We start from the raw sequence: 14,913 nt of genomic DNA, 5'->3' as shown, positions 1-14,913 counted from the left end.
AAGTTAACATCCCAGCCAGACCCAGTACAAGCATGCCCCTAGTTTTATGAATAAGAAATAGTATTGTTTATGTTGTTGACCAGCAAGGTTCGTTTTTATCTTGCCTGTGTATGTGCAAAGTGCTACAGGTGGGATCACAGAATCACACAGAATCACAGAATTGTAGGGGTTGGAAAGGACCTCCAGAGATCATCCGGTCCAACCCCTCTACCAAAGCAAGTTCCCTAGAGCAGGTTGCCCAGGTAGGCGTCCAGATGGACCTTGAATATCTATCTCCAGAGAAGGAGACTCCACAACCTCCCTGGGCAGCCTGTTCCAGTGCTCCGTCACCCTCACTGTGAGGAAGTTCTTTCGCATGTTGGTGTGGAACTTCCTGTGCTCCATTTTGTGGCCATTGCCCCTTGTCCTGTCCCCACAAACCACTGAAAAGAGGTTGGCCATATCCCTCTGTCTCCCGCACTTCAGGTATTTATAAACATTGATAAGTTCCCCTCTCAGTCTTCTCTTATCAAGGCTGAACAGACCCAGGTCTCTCAGCTTTTCCTCAGAGGGGAGATGCTCTAGGCATCTTTGTATCATCTTTTTTATCTCCTGTATCTCCTGCATCATCTTTGTGGCCCTTCGCTGGACTCTTTCCAGGAGATCCCTGTCTTTTTTGTATTCCAGTCCTGGAATATAAAGGGATATTGTTCTGGTCTGTATAAAGTATGGGAAGAGTAATCTTGAGAATGGTCCACAAGTAGGTAGCAATGCCAGTGTTATTTTACAGTAAGCCCCTCCCCTTTCTCTAAAAAATGAAAAGCCTGAATTTTTAGTAGGAGTGGAATGTATGCGCAAGGATCATGTGTGTTAATAGAACTTAAAAGAACCCACAGTTTTTCCAAGAAAACATTATTTATCTGAGCTTGGATTGGTTTCACTTACAGGAAGGAACGTGATAACCATTAGGGAAATAACATTTTAAAATTCACTATTCTATTAACCTAAAAGTATTAATTTTTTCAGGTCTTGCAGCCTAAACGTTGTTGACATCTCCTCTCAGGCTGCCTATACAGTACATGGTGACTGGTTTTGGCTGTTTTGCAGATGAGAAAATAATTGTTTCTGAACCTTGGAGACTGAAAAGGTCTCCATGGGCCGCAGCTTCCTCCAAGCCACATCCACCTGCTCCACCGGGGGCTCCTGTATGGGCTGCAGCGTGTAGATCTGCTCTGCCATGGAACCCATGGGCTGCAGGGGAAGAGCCTGCTCCGCCAGGGGCCTCTCCACAGGCTGCAGGAGAACTTCTGCTCTGGCACCTGAAGCACATCCTGCCCTCCTTCTGCACCGACCTTGGGGTCTGCACAGCTGCTTCTCACTCCTCCCTCCCAACTGCTGTTTTGCAGCAGTTTTTTCCCTTTATTAAATCTGCTCCCACAGATGCACAACCAACATCGCTCACTGGATCAGCTCTGGCCAGGGGCAGGTCCCTTTGGAGCTGTAGGGAGCCGGTTCTGATCTGACATGGGGCAGCTGCTGGGCTTTGCTTATGGAGGCCACTCCTGTACCCACCCCTGCTCCCAAGCCCTTGACATATAAACCCAATACAGTTGCACAAGTATGTAGGGGTGTCAGTGTTATTTTATAGTAAGCCCCTAACTTTTTCGATCAAAAGAGAAGCCTGACATTTTTTGGATAGTAGGAGTAGAATGTACCTGCAAGGATCACGTGTGTCACTGTCCAGTGAGTGAAGTGCTTCATTGTAGATGCCTTTTGTATATGCATCTACGTAGGTATGTATATAGGTCCATTTTGCATATAAAGAAGCAAAAGGTTTATCTCGGGCACCGTGGCCCTCAAGATTCTGTTTGGCCACCAAAAAGGGGCTGTCTAGCCAACAGAAGACTCCCTTCTTTAGCAACCCATAAGGTCTCTATTCTCTTTTGCAACACGACTCATGCTGTCCTCCTGTTCATTAAGGTCTTGTTTTACATTAGGTATATGGATACAGCAAGTATTGTAGGCCAAGTCCAAGTATCTGCACACGCCATTTTCAAGGAACATGACCAAATCTGGTCGAATGTCAAGGAGCTAGATGTTGAAGCAATCTCAGTTCTTTTATTAATAACTTCAACCCATCCTTGTGCTGTTTAGGCTGGTCTCATGATTTCCCCTTTCTAAGGAAAAAGATTTATGTTTTTTTTCTAAACCATATCTTTAACATCTAGAATTGCCATCCATGGGTGTGATGCTCCCTGAATTTGGGTTATCGAGTCTGCAGTATTTGGCACAGCGGCAGTTAAAGGCGTGGTATTGGCATTTGATCAGCTATAATCAATTGCAAGCCACCACTGTCCATTTGGCTTTCTTATTGGCCAAACAGGAGAATTGTAAGGGGAATGTGTGTGAATGATAACAGCTCTTTTTTTCCAAGGCTGCTAGCACCCTGTGAATGCCTGAATGCACAGCTGCTAGCAGAGAGTACTCCCTTAACACAACTCTCTCGTACATCAACCCATCTCGTACATCTTCTACTGGAGCTAAGGCGAAAAAAGGAAGTGTACGGCTGCTGGAAGGAGGGTCAGGCGACGATGAAGGAATACAGGGATGCTGTTCATGTTTGTAGGGAGAAAATTCGTGTGGCCAAAGACTAACTAGAGTTGAAGCTGGCCATGTCTGTGGGAGACAATAAAAAAGGTTTTTTTAGATATGTGAACAGAAAAAGGAGAACCAAAGAAAACATAGGTCCGCTACTAGATGGGGAGGGTCTCCTCACAGACAATGACATAGGCAAAGCAGAGACGTTTAATGCTTTCTTCACCTCTGTCTTCAACGCTGATGATGGGCTTCGGGACCCAGGGTACCCTGAGCTGGAGGACCATGACGGTGGGAATGACAAACTCCCAACCGACCCTGAACGTGTGCGGGATTTGCTGCTCCACCTGGATCCATACAAGTCCATGGGTCCAGATGGGATTCATCCCAGGGTGCTTAAAGAGCTGGCAGACATCATCATGGGACCTCTCTCAATTATTTTTCAATGATCTTGGGAATCTGGAGAGGTCCCATTGGACTGGAAGCTGGCAAATGTTGTGCCAATTTTCAAGAAGGGTAAGAAAGAAGACCCTTGCAATTACAGGCCTGTCAGTCTCACATCAGTGCCTGGTAAAATTATGGACAGGATGATCCCTGAAGTTATTGAAGCGCACCTGGGGGACAATGCAGTCATTGGTCCCAGCCAACATGGGTTCATGAGGGGTAGGTCCTGCCTAACAAATTTGATTTCCTTTTATGATAAGATCACCCATCTAGTCGATCAAGGGAAAGCAGCTGATGTGATCTTTTTGGACTTCAATAAAGCTTTTGACACGGTTTCCCATAGGATCCTACTGGACAAAATGTCCAGCATACAGCTAAACAAAAACATCATGCGATGGGTGAGCAATTGGCTGATGGACAGGGCTCAAAGGGTTGTGGTAAATGGGGCCACATCAGGATGGCGGATGGTCACTAGTGGGGTCCCTCAAGGCTCCATTTCAGGGCCAGTCCTCTTCAATGTTTTTATGATTTGGATGTAGGCCTAGAAGGTGTTCTGAGCAAATTTGCCGACGACACCAAACTTGGAGGAGTTGTGGACTCGGATGAGGGTGGAAAGGCCTTGCAGAGAGATCTGGACAGATTGGAGAGCTGGGCGATCACCAGCCACATGAAGTTTAACAAAAGCAAGTGCTGGGTCCTGCACCTGGGACGGGGCAAGCCTGGCTATACGTACAGACTGGGCGACGAGACGCTAGAGAGCAGCCCTGCAGAGAGGGATCTGGGGGTTGTGGTTGACAGCAAGTTGAATATGAGCCAGCAGTGTGCCCTGGCAGCCAGGAGGGCCAACTGCATCCTGGGGTGCATCAAGCACGGCATTGCTAGTCGGTCAAGGGAAGTGATTGTCCCGCTCTACTCTGCGCTGGTGCGGCCTCACCTCGAGTACTGTGTGCAGTTCTGGGCACCACAGTACAAAAAGGACATTAAACTGTCGGAGAGTGTCCAGAGGAGGGCGACGAAGATGGTGAAGGGCCTAGAGGGGAAGACATATGAGGAGCGGCTGAGGTCACTGGGCCTGTTCAGCCTGGAGAAGAGGAGTCTGAGGGGGGAACCTCATTGCAGTCTACAACTTCCTCACAAGGGGGAGTGGAGAGGCAGCTGACCTATTCTCCGTTATCACCAGTGACAGGACCCGTGGGAATGGTGTGAAGCTGAGGCAGGGGAAGTTTAGGCTGGACATCAGGGAGAGGTTCTTCACCGAGAGGGTGGTCGCACACTGGAACAGGCTCCCCAGTGAAGTAGTCACTGCACCAAGCCTGTCTGAATTTAAGAAGAGATTGGACTGTGCACTTAGTCACATGGTCTAAACTTTTGGGCAGACCTGTGCGGTGCCAGGAGTTGGACTTGATGATCCTTATGGGTACCTTCCAACTCGGGATATTCTATGATTCTATGATTCTATGATTCTATGATCACTTGTATGCAGGCTGTTTTTTGCACAAATGCAAAAAGATCCACCTCCTCTCGAGGCAGGCTCGCCACACATATTCTGTCTCAGATTCCTCCAGGCACCTAGAATAGTTTTCAACATTGCTACTTCATCCAGAGACCATGGGAAGGTTTATACTGTAGTACAAACATCGTCATCTCCATTATCTGCACATTTGTTGTTAATTAATGGTCGTAAAGGTGCAGGTTCTGGGGTAAGATCATAATTCAAATCTGCCACCAGTTCATTGTTATCGTTACTATACCAGATATCTCCATCCCATGTCTTAGGACTTGTACTGTGTATTAATTTGTGGATTTGATTAGCAGAGACTGAGGATGGCATCTGATTTAGTAAGAGATGTAATTTTTCCTGTAGTTGTTTTTCTTGCCGTTTAGCTGAGGCCAATAGCATTTTAAGTTCTCTAATTTCTTTTCCTAGTTTCTCTTGGCTTTCCTTTTTGAAGGCCAGTGATGTTTTTAGCACTCCGTTTTCTGATTTTAATGCAGCATATTCTACCCCTGCAGTTCTTTCAGTGTGTGGGGGGGATTATTTATTTCCTTTTGTGCGCAAGACAAGCAAGCCCCCAGTAGTGCAAAGGCAGTTCATTTGCCTTTATGTTTCCAAAATTTTTGCTCACTCCTACGTTGTTCTATCTGCTCTATCACTTTCCCCTCAGCTTTCCTAGATCTTGGGGCCCATACTATTCCTGCTTTGGATGGTGCACGCTTATAGTTTTGCAGCTGTTTATCCATGGCAATCCTGCTGACTACACCAATTTTACTGTTGCGTTAAAAGGGGACATATCAGAGTCTGATCAGAGTCTGACATTTGCCTGTTTCAGAGCCCTGCTAAGGGCTTTCACTGAGACAGTTTCACCAAACTGAACGTATGTAGTAAGGTAACAGACCTAACAAATGTGGAGTTGCTGTTGGTAAATACACTTACTGCAACAGCGCTAAGATATGATACCAGTGCTAGCAAAATGCTCTCCCAGGCATTCCTCACCGAAGGGTGAAGATGCGGAGCTTACCAAGAAGGCGTCCCTGTCTAGGTGGAGGAGAAGGAGCACAGCCTGTTGACTGCCTCTTCCAGGTTTACAATTTCTTCATTCTCCCCCGCCTAGCTCTACTGTTTTCCTCACACTATTTCTTTCTTCTAACACTAATTTTTTTATTTTTTTTTTTTTACATTAACTCCCAACACTCTTTTATATCCTAACCTTATTTGTTCCTTCCCCTTGGGGGTATGTTTACTATGATTTGGGTGAAGAGTTGAGTGCTAGAGCCATATGTGTTTTGCGTGTACTTCATTAAGCTCATTATCCTACTCATGGGTATTAACTTTAATAGTTATTTTAAACATAAAGAAGCAAAAGGTTTCACTCAGGCACTGTGGACCTCAAGACTCTGTTCTGCCACCAAAACAGGGCCGTCCTGCCAACACAAGACTCCCTCCTTCAGCAGCCTCTCCTACCAAGCTTGTGGACCTCGATCCACAAAGTTAGTGAAAGAGATAGACAAGAACGAGTTGCTCAACTCCCTTTTGCCCAAGGCTGGTGCTTATCAGTGATGCTGACAAGTCTGGCTGTTCTCCCCAATCAGGAAGGTGCATTCACAGACTTTGTGATTTCTCTCACGTGGTCAGCTGCCTCCTTGAAGAAATCAAGGTGGTGCATTGCTGGCCATAGAACAAGCTTGGCTATCTATGCTGTGATCCTTCTGTATTCAAAGCAAACTGTGTGGAAAATTCCCCAGTCTCATGAATAAGAATTTTTTTCTAAGTGTACCAGCAAGGTTCTTTTTGTTTTTTCTGCCTGCATATGGCAAGATCAATTTTCAAAACCACTCGTTTTTGTTTTGTTGTTGTTGTTGTTGTTGTTTTGTTGTTGTTTTGTTTTGTTTTCTCAGTTAAATAATGTACCAATAGTTTGTAAAAACCCAAAGGGTAGTACCAAGGAAGCTGCATGAGTAGGTAGTTTTGTCAGTGCTTTTGATGGTAAGCCCACTTTTTCTAACAAAATGCAGGCCTACATTCAGATAATAGTACTAATAAATAAATAATAATATATAGTAAGGAGGAAGCGAGTCTTTGTTATAGGTGGTCCCACAGGGATCACCTGTATCACCAGCAGAGCGTGAAGTGTGTCGTTGCGGTTGCATTTTGTAAAGTATACTTCTGCGGATATAAGGAGCATCTGACTGGTAGTTTTCCATTCCTTTCCTGTGTGTTTTGTTTTTGATGAGAGCAAAGCAAGTTCTCCGTCTTGCCTGTAGCAGTTTACCTTGGTTAGTCTTCATCTACAGATTGTAATATACTGACTGGTATGGGGATAGAGTTTTAAAATACACAATTCTACTAAAAGAAAAAAAAATGAGGCTCTATAAAATGGTATTCTGCAGTCAAATGTTAATGCCCAGAAGTTAGATGTTAACAAAGCCATCTCCCTGCAAATACAAATGCAGTGATATGAATAATTTTAGTTGTCAGGTCATACCATGTTAAATTCTCAGCACAATTTCTCTCAGCTGAGAAACTCTAAGCACAATCAGTAGCAAGGGGTTGAATGTTAAAACATACAAAAAAAAGATATGAAAATAAAATAATAATAATAATTTATTATGAAAATAATATTTTATTATGAAAATAAAAGTATTTATGAACATTTATTTGAAACATAAGTGTAACAGTAAACATAAGTATTACAGAGTACAGTTGACCTGGAATACGAAATCTTTCATTGCTCATATGACAAGATAAACCATTTTTTTTCCTTTTATTTTTTTGTTCTTGAGGCCTAAACATTGCTGACATCTCTTCTGAGGCTGGCCATAGAGCATGCTGTGAAAAAGATTGGGTTCACTTACTTTGGCTGTTCTACAGATCAGATAACACAGTATCTTTCTAAGCATTTGTAATACAAAAGCAACTGCTTGGGCTTCATCAGATGGTTCTTCATATACGGGTTGTTTCATATCTCTGTAGGTAGACATAATAACAGCTTGGAAGAGATTGATAAAAAGACAGATCATCACGAACATGAAAGAGGCTAGGAACAGACCACCCAGCAATCTGTTGGAATAAAAGTCAGTATCTCTGAAAGCTAAAACACTGTAAGAGAATATAGTCTGAGCTGAGCGAATCATACTATTGTAATTGTCATCATGCTGGCCAAACACAAGGTAGCCAAAAGCCATAAATACAAAGAGGTACACCACCACCACAAGAGCCATAGAGAAGATTACAGGAAGAGCTGTCATGATTGATCGCTGTGCCAGATGCACGTCATAAAAGAATTGAGAATATTTTAGAGTTCTCAAAACTACAAGAAATGCCAAGAAGCCCATAGTAATCCTTAAAATCTGATCTAAATGAGAAACTGCATGAAAAGGAATGAAATCATTTGGGTGAAGTAAGTAGAACTTCACTATATCAGCTCCCATCTTAAACTTTAGGACCCTTAAAAGAACAAAAAGGAGGAATGTTGATACTAAGCCAAAATTAACTAAGTTAGAAGGGGTTTTAGTATTTTTTTTCCCTTGCACAATGATGTAAAGGCCATCTGCAATGTAAATGAACAGAAAGGCAACAAAAACAACAAAAAGCAATTGTTGACCTTTTGTTTGCTGATGAAAAATGGGGAGTGCAAAAGAGCGTACTGACAAACTTGGTTTTATGATCCCCAGGTGAGAAAGTTCAAATATGACTGAGATACTGCAGAAGAGCTGCACATTGGAGTTAAATGTAGTTAGTTCAATGATCAGAGCCCACGTATCTTCATCGATCCAATGGCTCTTTTGCAGCAAATCCAGCCTTGTTGTTGAATTATGTCTTCCTTCGTCGGGGAAAAAGTAAAAGGTGTAACCTCCAGATTTGTATGTGTGCAAATTGCCAAATGAGTAATAACTCCACGGAGTCCTGTTTGGCTGGTAAGTAAACCCAAGCCGACTGCTGGCATCCTTGGAAACAGACTGGTTGGAAATCTTTGACCAACTGCCAGCATAGTCACCTTTCTCTTCAGTGTCCCTGCCGTATTTGTGAAGACAGTGGCTTTCGCTGATCACAAATTTATTTACAAAGCTGTGAGGATGGAAACATTTTTTCTCAGTCTGTTTAGCCCGTATTTGCCTCATCCTAGGCAAACCAATAATTTTGGACCAGCTCTCAGGAAGGAAGGAAGGCTGAACGTTGTTGTGGATCAAGGGCAAGAAGATATCGTTCATCCACATGTAAATATCTTCTATCTTGTCCACAGGGGAGAGTCTGGGAGAGAACTGGTTCTGAATAAATTGATTGTAGTGAAAAATGTTGGCGTTCTCACTGGAATAGGCAAAATGTAATATCAGAGCTAAAAAGACAAGGTGGCTAATGAAATCTCGTATGAAAATGAAAGCCTTGGCTTTAATTTTTGCCCTTTTCAGCATCTTTGCAATTTCATCAGCTTCTAAAGGCTTATACTGGTTGGTGCCTCTGATTTGGGCAAGTTTAAATTGCTTCTCCCTCATCTCATCTTCACTCAGTGTTTCCTTGTCCAGCTTAATCTCAGAATGATTTTCCTGAGTTAACCATGGAATGTTTTCACAGCATTTAGGACGAACTGTATTCAAAGCTGAGTAACAAACAATTTTTAGGACAGAAAGGAAAAACACATTCTGAATAAAGGAGGCTGCTGATGCCAAAAACCACTCCACTGAAGTCTGGTAGCCGTAAGACAAACCATACAGTACAATGAAAAATGACGATACACCAGTTACAGCTATAACCAATGCCCACGAGAGGTAGACGCACCACCAACAAAAAACCACCTGTGGTGTCTTGCGAGAGGGCCTGGAGGTGACATTTAGCGGCTTGCTTTCTTTCAGAAAGTTGCCCCCTTCTTCAGCAGAGTTTTTATTGAAACTGGAATTGGATGGTGGCCCTCTCTGCAAGGCCTGAGCCTTTGGAGGGGAATTCTTTTTGGCTGTCTGCTCCTCAGCTCCAGTTGCATTTGCATCTCTTTCAGAAATGGGGGAGTTGCTCCAGTTCTGGGGAGCTCCTTGGTTGCTCGTCCTTTGGTGAGGCAGTGGGCCCTGTGCATTGCTGGGACCAGGAAAGTTCTCCAGGGGATTATTATTCCCGGATTGTGCTGAAGTTTCTGAGAGGTACCATTTTTGCAAAGGTTCCTTCCAGTTTTTAAGCCTTCCAGAAAGGAGGGGTGGACTTCCGGTTGGGTCTTTCTGGGAATACTTAAATAAGACAATGATAAGCATCTCCACAGGCATTGTAATCAAAGCACATTCAATTCCTATTATTATCGATCTCAAGTACCTCAAGTGTATTGGAGATTGTTCTTCCTTGTCAGCATTAAAGAACATAATGTTAACGAGCAGGTTTAATAGTAAGATTGTTAAACATGAAGATAACCTTTGGAGCCTGGTGAAAGTGCCATTAAGAACATGGGCAAAAATCGAGAGCCACAGATGGCCCTCTCTAAGATGATTGGAAAGATGGATCAAAAAGTAGTCCTTTCTGGGTAGGGGATCTTTGGGGTTTGTGACAAAAAATGTCCTTTCCAGTAAGCCATCTCCCTTGTCGAGAGAAAGCCACTTCCTGCACATAAAGAACCAGGTCTTCCGAGTGGACGTGTTTTCAACTTTGGCTCTGCTTAAGAACCAGCCAGGAGATGGGCCTCTGTTATTGTGCCAGACCCTGAAGGCGCAGATGTCTCCTAAGCGTTCCCCAGTAGTCAAGAGAAAGCAGTCAGTGCTTCCCTGATGGAAAGAAGGAACCTGTGGGTGCTGTAAGCAGTGGACATCGCTTGTGCCATTCTGACCAATGAGCTGGAGAAAAACATCAGCTTTGGTTCCAGCTCCCCAGCGACTGCCTGTGTATAAGGTGACCAAAAAGCTCTCTTTGTCCAAGGGGTCGTTGTCAGGCAGAACTATAATCTTGTCTTTGCTGGCCCTGTCAGCCCTGTCTTTTTGCATGGCCCAGAGGGACAAGAGCAAGTAGACTGCAAAAATGAAGAGCACCGTTAAAAGTGTCACAGGATTTTTAGGGATGTCTGCTATGAGCATTTTCTCCAGGTCCACCGTGTTGGGAGTAACTATTACTCTGGCTGCCAGGAACCTGATGTCAAATGCAGATGTATTTGAGGCCACATGGACTGACAGGCTTCTGTGACTCTGCTTCATCTTGCAGATGCAGTGTACCCTCTGCCAGTCAGTCAAGGGGCCAAGCCTGCACAGGTCTTCCCTCCACTGACTTTGAACTCCACCCAGAAACAAGCACTGATCACTGAAAATGTTGACGCTCACCAGCCCCGTGGTTGGATACCTTGCAAGGTAGGGCGTCAGCAAGACAATAGAGATGGTCTGACTGTCGGCACCGCTTCCTTGAGCTGCGGCTTTCAGCAGTGACTCTGGGAGACAGATAATGTAAGGAGCCTTGATGTTACAGTCTGCATTAGCCGTCTTGGTTTTGCTTGCAACCGTCGGCATATCGGGAAAAGCATCAAAAGAGGCTATGGGAAAAGCTTGAGTGATGTTTGTGCCTGTAAACACTACCACATGGAAGGTCACTTTTAATTTTGTCAGGATCTGGATGTATACGATCTTGGTATTTCTGTTCACTTCAAGACTAAATCCTCCAGTAGTGTAGGTTTCTGTTCTATCAGGTCCCACTGCTAATCGAAAAGTTGATGATTCAGTATCCTTCCTTGCAATAAGAATGTCCGCTTCTTCAGGCAGGATCCCTTGCAGATCTCCGTTAGCCTTGGTCTCTGCCATCTTGAAGCCCAAGACGGTTGTTGCAATTTCCGATGTGTAACCTAGCCATGGGAAAGGATTCTCATCAAACTCAAAAACTGCAGTGGAAATGACAGCATTGCGGGGCAGACTTGAATTCTGTCCTTTTTGCAGTGTTGGATAGAAACAATTCCTGCAGGTTTCTGTGGCTGAGAACGCATTGGTGACATTCCAGTTTTCATCCTTCTTCAAAGTGATGTTCCAGTTTTTTGTTTCCATGACAGTGTCTGTCTCTCCAGGGACTTTGCCCTGGAAAACTATCTCTGTTAAGTTTTCCATGATGGAGAAGACTTGCGTAACTCCACCAACATTGACATTCCTGTGAGGCAGAAGAGCAGCCCTCAGGATGTTGGACAAGCACCTTAGTATTCCGCTGGTCTGAATTTCTGTTTGTTCAGACCAGTGGCTCTCATTCCTCTGTATTTTCAGCACTCTCGTTACTTCGGTCAGTTTTGTAATGGCAATCTCTTGTGAACGAATGTTCACTTCCTCCGGTTCCTCTGTGACTTGAAAAAGGGAGGCAACTACTTGGTTGATTTCCATCGTGCTCTCAACCGAAATATTTAGAGCTGTTTTAATCAGGCTTTCCCGAAACTGAGCCTTGGGTATCTGGATTGTTGGTGCAGCTTTAATATAGTTGAGGACCGAGGCTGCAAGATAAGCCAGATAACCAGCATTAAAGTAGTCTCCGGTCTGGAGATAAGCTGTCATGGGTGCGCTTAAACCGCTCACTGAGGCAAGCATTTCATGAAAGATGACAGCTAGTGGTCGACTCTTCACAGGGTTCTCCACTCGGATATATAAGCTCACTTGGGTAAATGCCCCGAGAGAATCACTGACTTGAACATACAGGGTCAAAGTAGACTTCCGAGAGGGCATGCCAACCGGCAGGAAAGATGGAGGAGTTCTAGGCTGATAGCCAACGTACAGAATGGTGCCAAAAGTGTTTTCCTCCACCGAGCTTATTTTGGCGGTCTGGGATACATCAGAAGCTACTATTACTTTGTATGTCAGAGGTAAGTTGCTGTCGGAAAATCCATTGCACTGGACAACAAATTTAGTCCGAAAGGCTGTACCCCGGTGTGGGCTGATGCTGCACTTTCCAGCCCTGGGAGGAGAATTCACTCTGAACGCGTATCTGTAGAGTGCTGACCCACCACCCCGAGTGGTCACTTTTAAGAGCAGCGTGTATAACTGATGTGCAGTATTTGTAAAGGTCAGAGCATGTATAGAGAGGTAAGGACCAGACCTGCCCGTTGAAGTTCTGGAAGACCAGTCAAAGCGGATTTCGGTAGAGTTTTCCAAACAAAGGGACCAGAGGTAGACTGGCTGGCTCTTTGTTGGACAGTTTAGGCATTTTCCTGACAAGGTAAACCTCTCCGTCGGAATGACAGTGATGCCACAGTTCTCAAGGCATGCCACGGCCAGAAGAGGAGGGGAGCCAGGCTTCACGTCTACGGTCTGCTTGGCATAGCTCTTTCTACTGTCCTTCTGAATGACCAGAAGGAAGTGGTATGCAGCGTTTCCTGGGAGGAATTCTGGTGGCACTGCTTGAATGGAACCCGTAGGTGTTGGCCATTTCAAGTCCCTCTGGGAGTGATGACATTTCTGTCCTGCACTGACTTTCATGGTCTCATAGTCCGACACCTTTTTAGTGCAGTACCAAGTAAACATGATTCCCTCGAGTACCTCCTGCGAATCGGGGTCGTAGGACGCGGAGCCATCAAGAGTCCAACGATCCGAGAAACCCACTGTCCGGTACGTGCCTCCAGCGATATTTGCCACTAGATCACTTCTCTCGATCTGAAGGAAAACTCTGTCTGTGCGACTGAAATATCTTTTAGTCCCAAGCACATACACTGTAGCTGTAAAATAAACCTGATACATGCCGTAACTCAGAGTACAACCGGGGACAGTTAGCTGTACCGTGTCTGCACCGTGCAGGAAGGACACATTTAAAGGTTTGTCCCAGTCCGGATTCGTTTTCATGTCCGGAACAGCATAGAATATCCACTGCGGCTTTATAGACAAGCTGAGGCTGCAGTCTACTAGCACTCTGGCATACAGATAGAAAGTCATGCCCCTTTTCTGATGCATGACAGATGTGTGAAGAGGCTTTTGAATTATGACAGAGTTTAGCTTACAGGCTGCTGCCTGTCGAAGCACCGCCATTTCCATTGTTCTTGGGGTGCTATTACTGACTGCGAGCCTGAAGAGAGCTGGCACGAGTCCCCTTGGGGTGCCGCTCCCTTCTGCCACAAGTCCTGCGTCTTCTTCTGGGTGGAAGGGTGGTGCAGACCGACGAACCAACCGTGGGGCATCTCCTCCGTGATTGCTGCACATGCCTGTGCTGTTGAGGACAGTATGTCTCGACAGCATCACGACGCTGATGTTGCGGTGAAGACACATGGGTGCCGAGCACAAACTGGACGAGCACTGCACCGTGACGAGGCCAGAGGCTGTGGGCAGAGGAGCATGTCCAGGCCTCGGGAGGCCTGTGTGCAGCGTGACCTGCCCTGCCCAGCCAGAGGTGCTCCTCGCCCGGGCCGAGTTGAGGTACCAGAGGCAGTGTGGTGGGGTTGGCGGCTGCATCCCTCCCTTCTCGGCCTCGGGTCCCGCTCCTGGGGCCGGCTGGTAGCGCAGCGTCACAGTGCCGCTCCCCAGGCACGCAACGCAGCCCTGAGTGTCATGGCCCCGGGAGACGTGTCCGTGAGGGCCCGGGCAGGTGAGCAGCAGCGGTGGTGGCTGCAGGCGGGGAGCAGGGGCCAGCAGGGCTTGGAGAAACAAGCCGAGCAGCGGAAGGAGGAGAGCAGGGCGCAGAGGCATGGCGGCAACGCCCCGAGGGCCCCGGGGAGCACCGGCACTGCGGTCGGGAGGTCGGGAGCCAGCCGAAGAGCCCCAACCGCCGGCGGGGACTAACGGCCACAACTCGGAACCCGCTCCGCGGAGCCCGGCCCCTCCCCCCCGGCCCCGGCGGCAGGGCAGGAAAGCCGCCGGGCTGCAGAGGCGCCCCGGGGCGGCCTGGCCCTGCATGGCCGGCAGGAGTAGTGGGCCCCAGCGGCGGTCCCGGGGGCTCGGCAGGGAGCGCTGCCGGCGGGCTGAGAGGCCCCGGCCCGGCCCCGCCGCTGCCTCTGGCGTCCCCGCCCTCCCCGGCCGCGGCCCCTCCTCTTGCGGGCCGGGAGCTGCCGAGCCGCGAGGACCGGGTCAGAGAAGCAGTGGTGGAGCTATGGCGCCGCTGAGGGACTGCAAGGTCCGGCGGGGCGGAGGGGAGGGGAGGGGAGGGGAGGGGAGCGGCGCGACCAGGGCCAGGGCTGGGCCGGGCCGGGCCGGGCCGGGCTGGGCCGGGGGAGCCCCGGGGGTGCTGAGAGCCCGCGGGGCAGCGTGGCCGGAGCCGGGGCCGGGGCCGGGGCCGGGGCCGGGGGAGAAAAGCAAAAAGCTCCTCTGGGTGCCGCAGGTTCTGCAGAGCGCTGCGATACGGCCGCACGGAACCAAAGGAGTAAAGAGGAGGGATCGCTCACAGCCGGCTGGCATGGCAGCAGAGACACCGCTAGAAGGGAAAAGTCAGCAGGAAAGCAGCAGCAAGGGCAAGGCTTTGGTCTGGCCCAAAAGAGGAAAGGCAAAGCA

The 14,913-nt window shown here is 47.2% G+C and overlaps 2 protein-coding genes across 2 annotated transcripts in view; one reads left to right on the top strand and one right to left on the bottom strand.

Moving 5' to 3' along the window:
* Positions 1-7,955: 7,955 nt before the first annotated feature.
* Positions 7,956-14,115, bottom strand: PKDREJ (polycystin family receptor for egg jelly). The gene is made up of 2 exons (XM_040545258.1): positions 8,172-14,115; positions 7,956-7,963 (listed from the first exon to the last, which is right to left on the bottom strand). Exons 1-2 carry the CDS (start codon positions 14,113-14,115, stop codon positions 7,956-7,958), a joined length of 5,952 nt encoding a protein of 1,983 aa, XP_040401192.1.
* The window catches only part of TTC38 (tetratricopeptide repeat domain 38), a 22,209-nt gene continuing 21,324 nt past the window's right edge, over positions 14,029-14,913 (top strand). Inside the window, exon 1 of the mRNA XM_040564473.1 lies at positions 14,029-14,539. Coding sequence (XP_040420407.1) covers positions 14,114-14,539 — 426 coding nt within the window. The 5' untranslated portion in view covers positions 14,029-14,113. The remainder of the gene's footprint in view (positions 14,540-14,913) is intronic.

The sequence above is a fragment of the Cygnus olor genome, chromosome 1, assembly GCF_009769625.2.
Source record: "Cygnus olor isolate bCygOlo1 chromosome 1, bCygOlo1.pri.v2, whole genome shotgun sequence".
Classification (NCBI taxonomy): Eukaryota; Metazoa; Chordata; class Aves; order Anseriformes; family Anatidae; genus Cygnus; species Cygnus olor.
This window is presented reverse-complemented; position numbering and strand designations above follow the sequence as displayed.

Excerpts from the sequence above, each read along its gene's own strand:
- PKDREJ (XM_040545258.1), bottom strand. The coding sequence starts at position 14,115 with ATGCCTCTGCGCCCTGCTCTCCTCCTTCCGCTGCTCGGCTTGTTTCTC.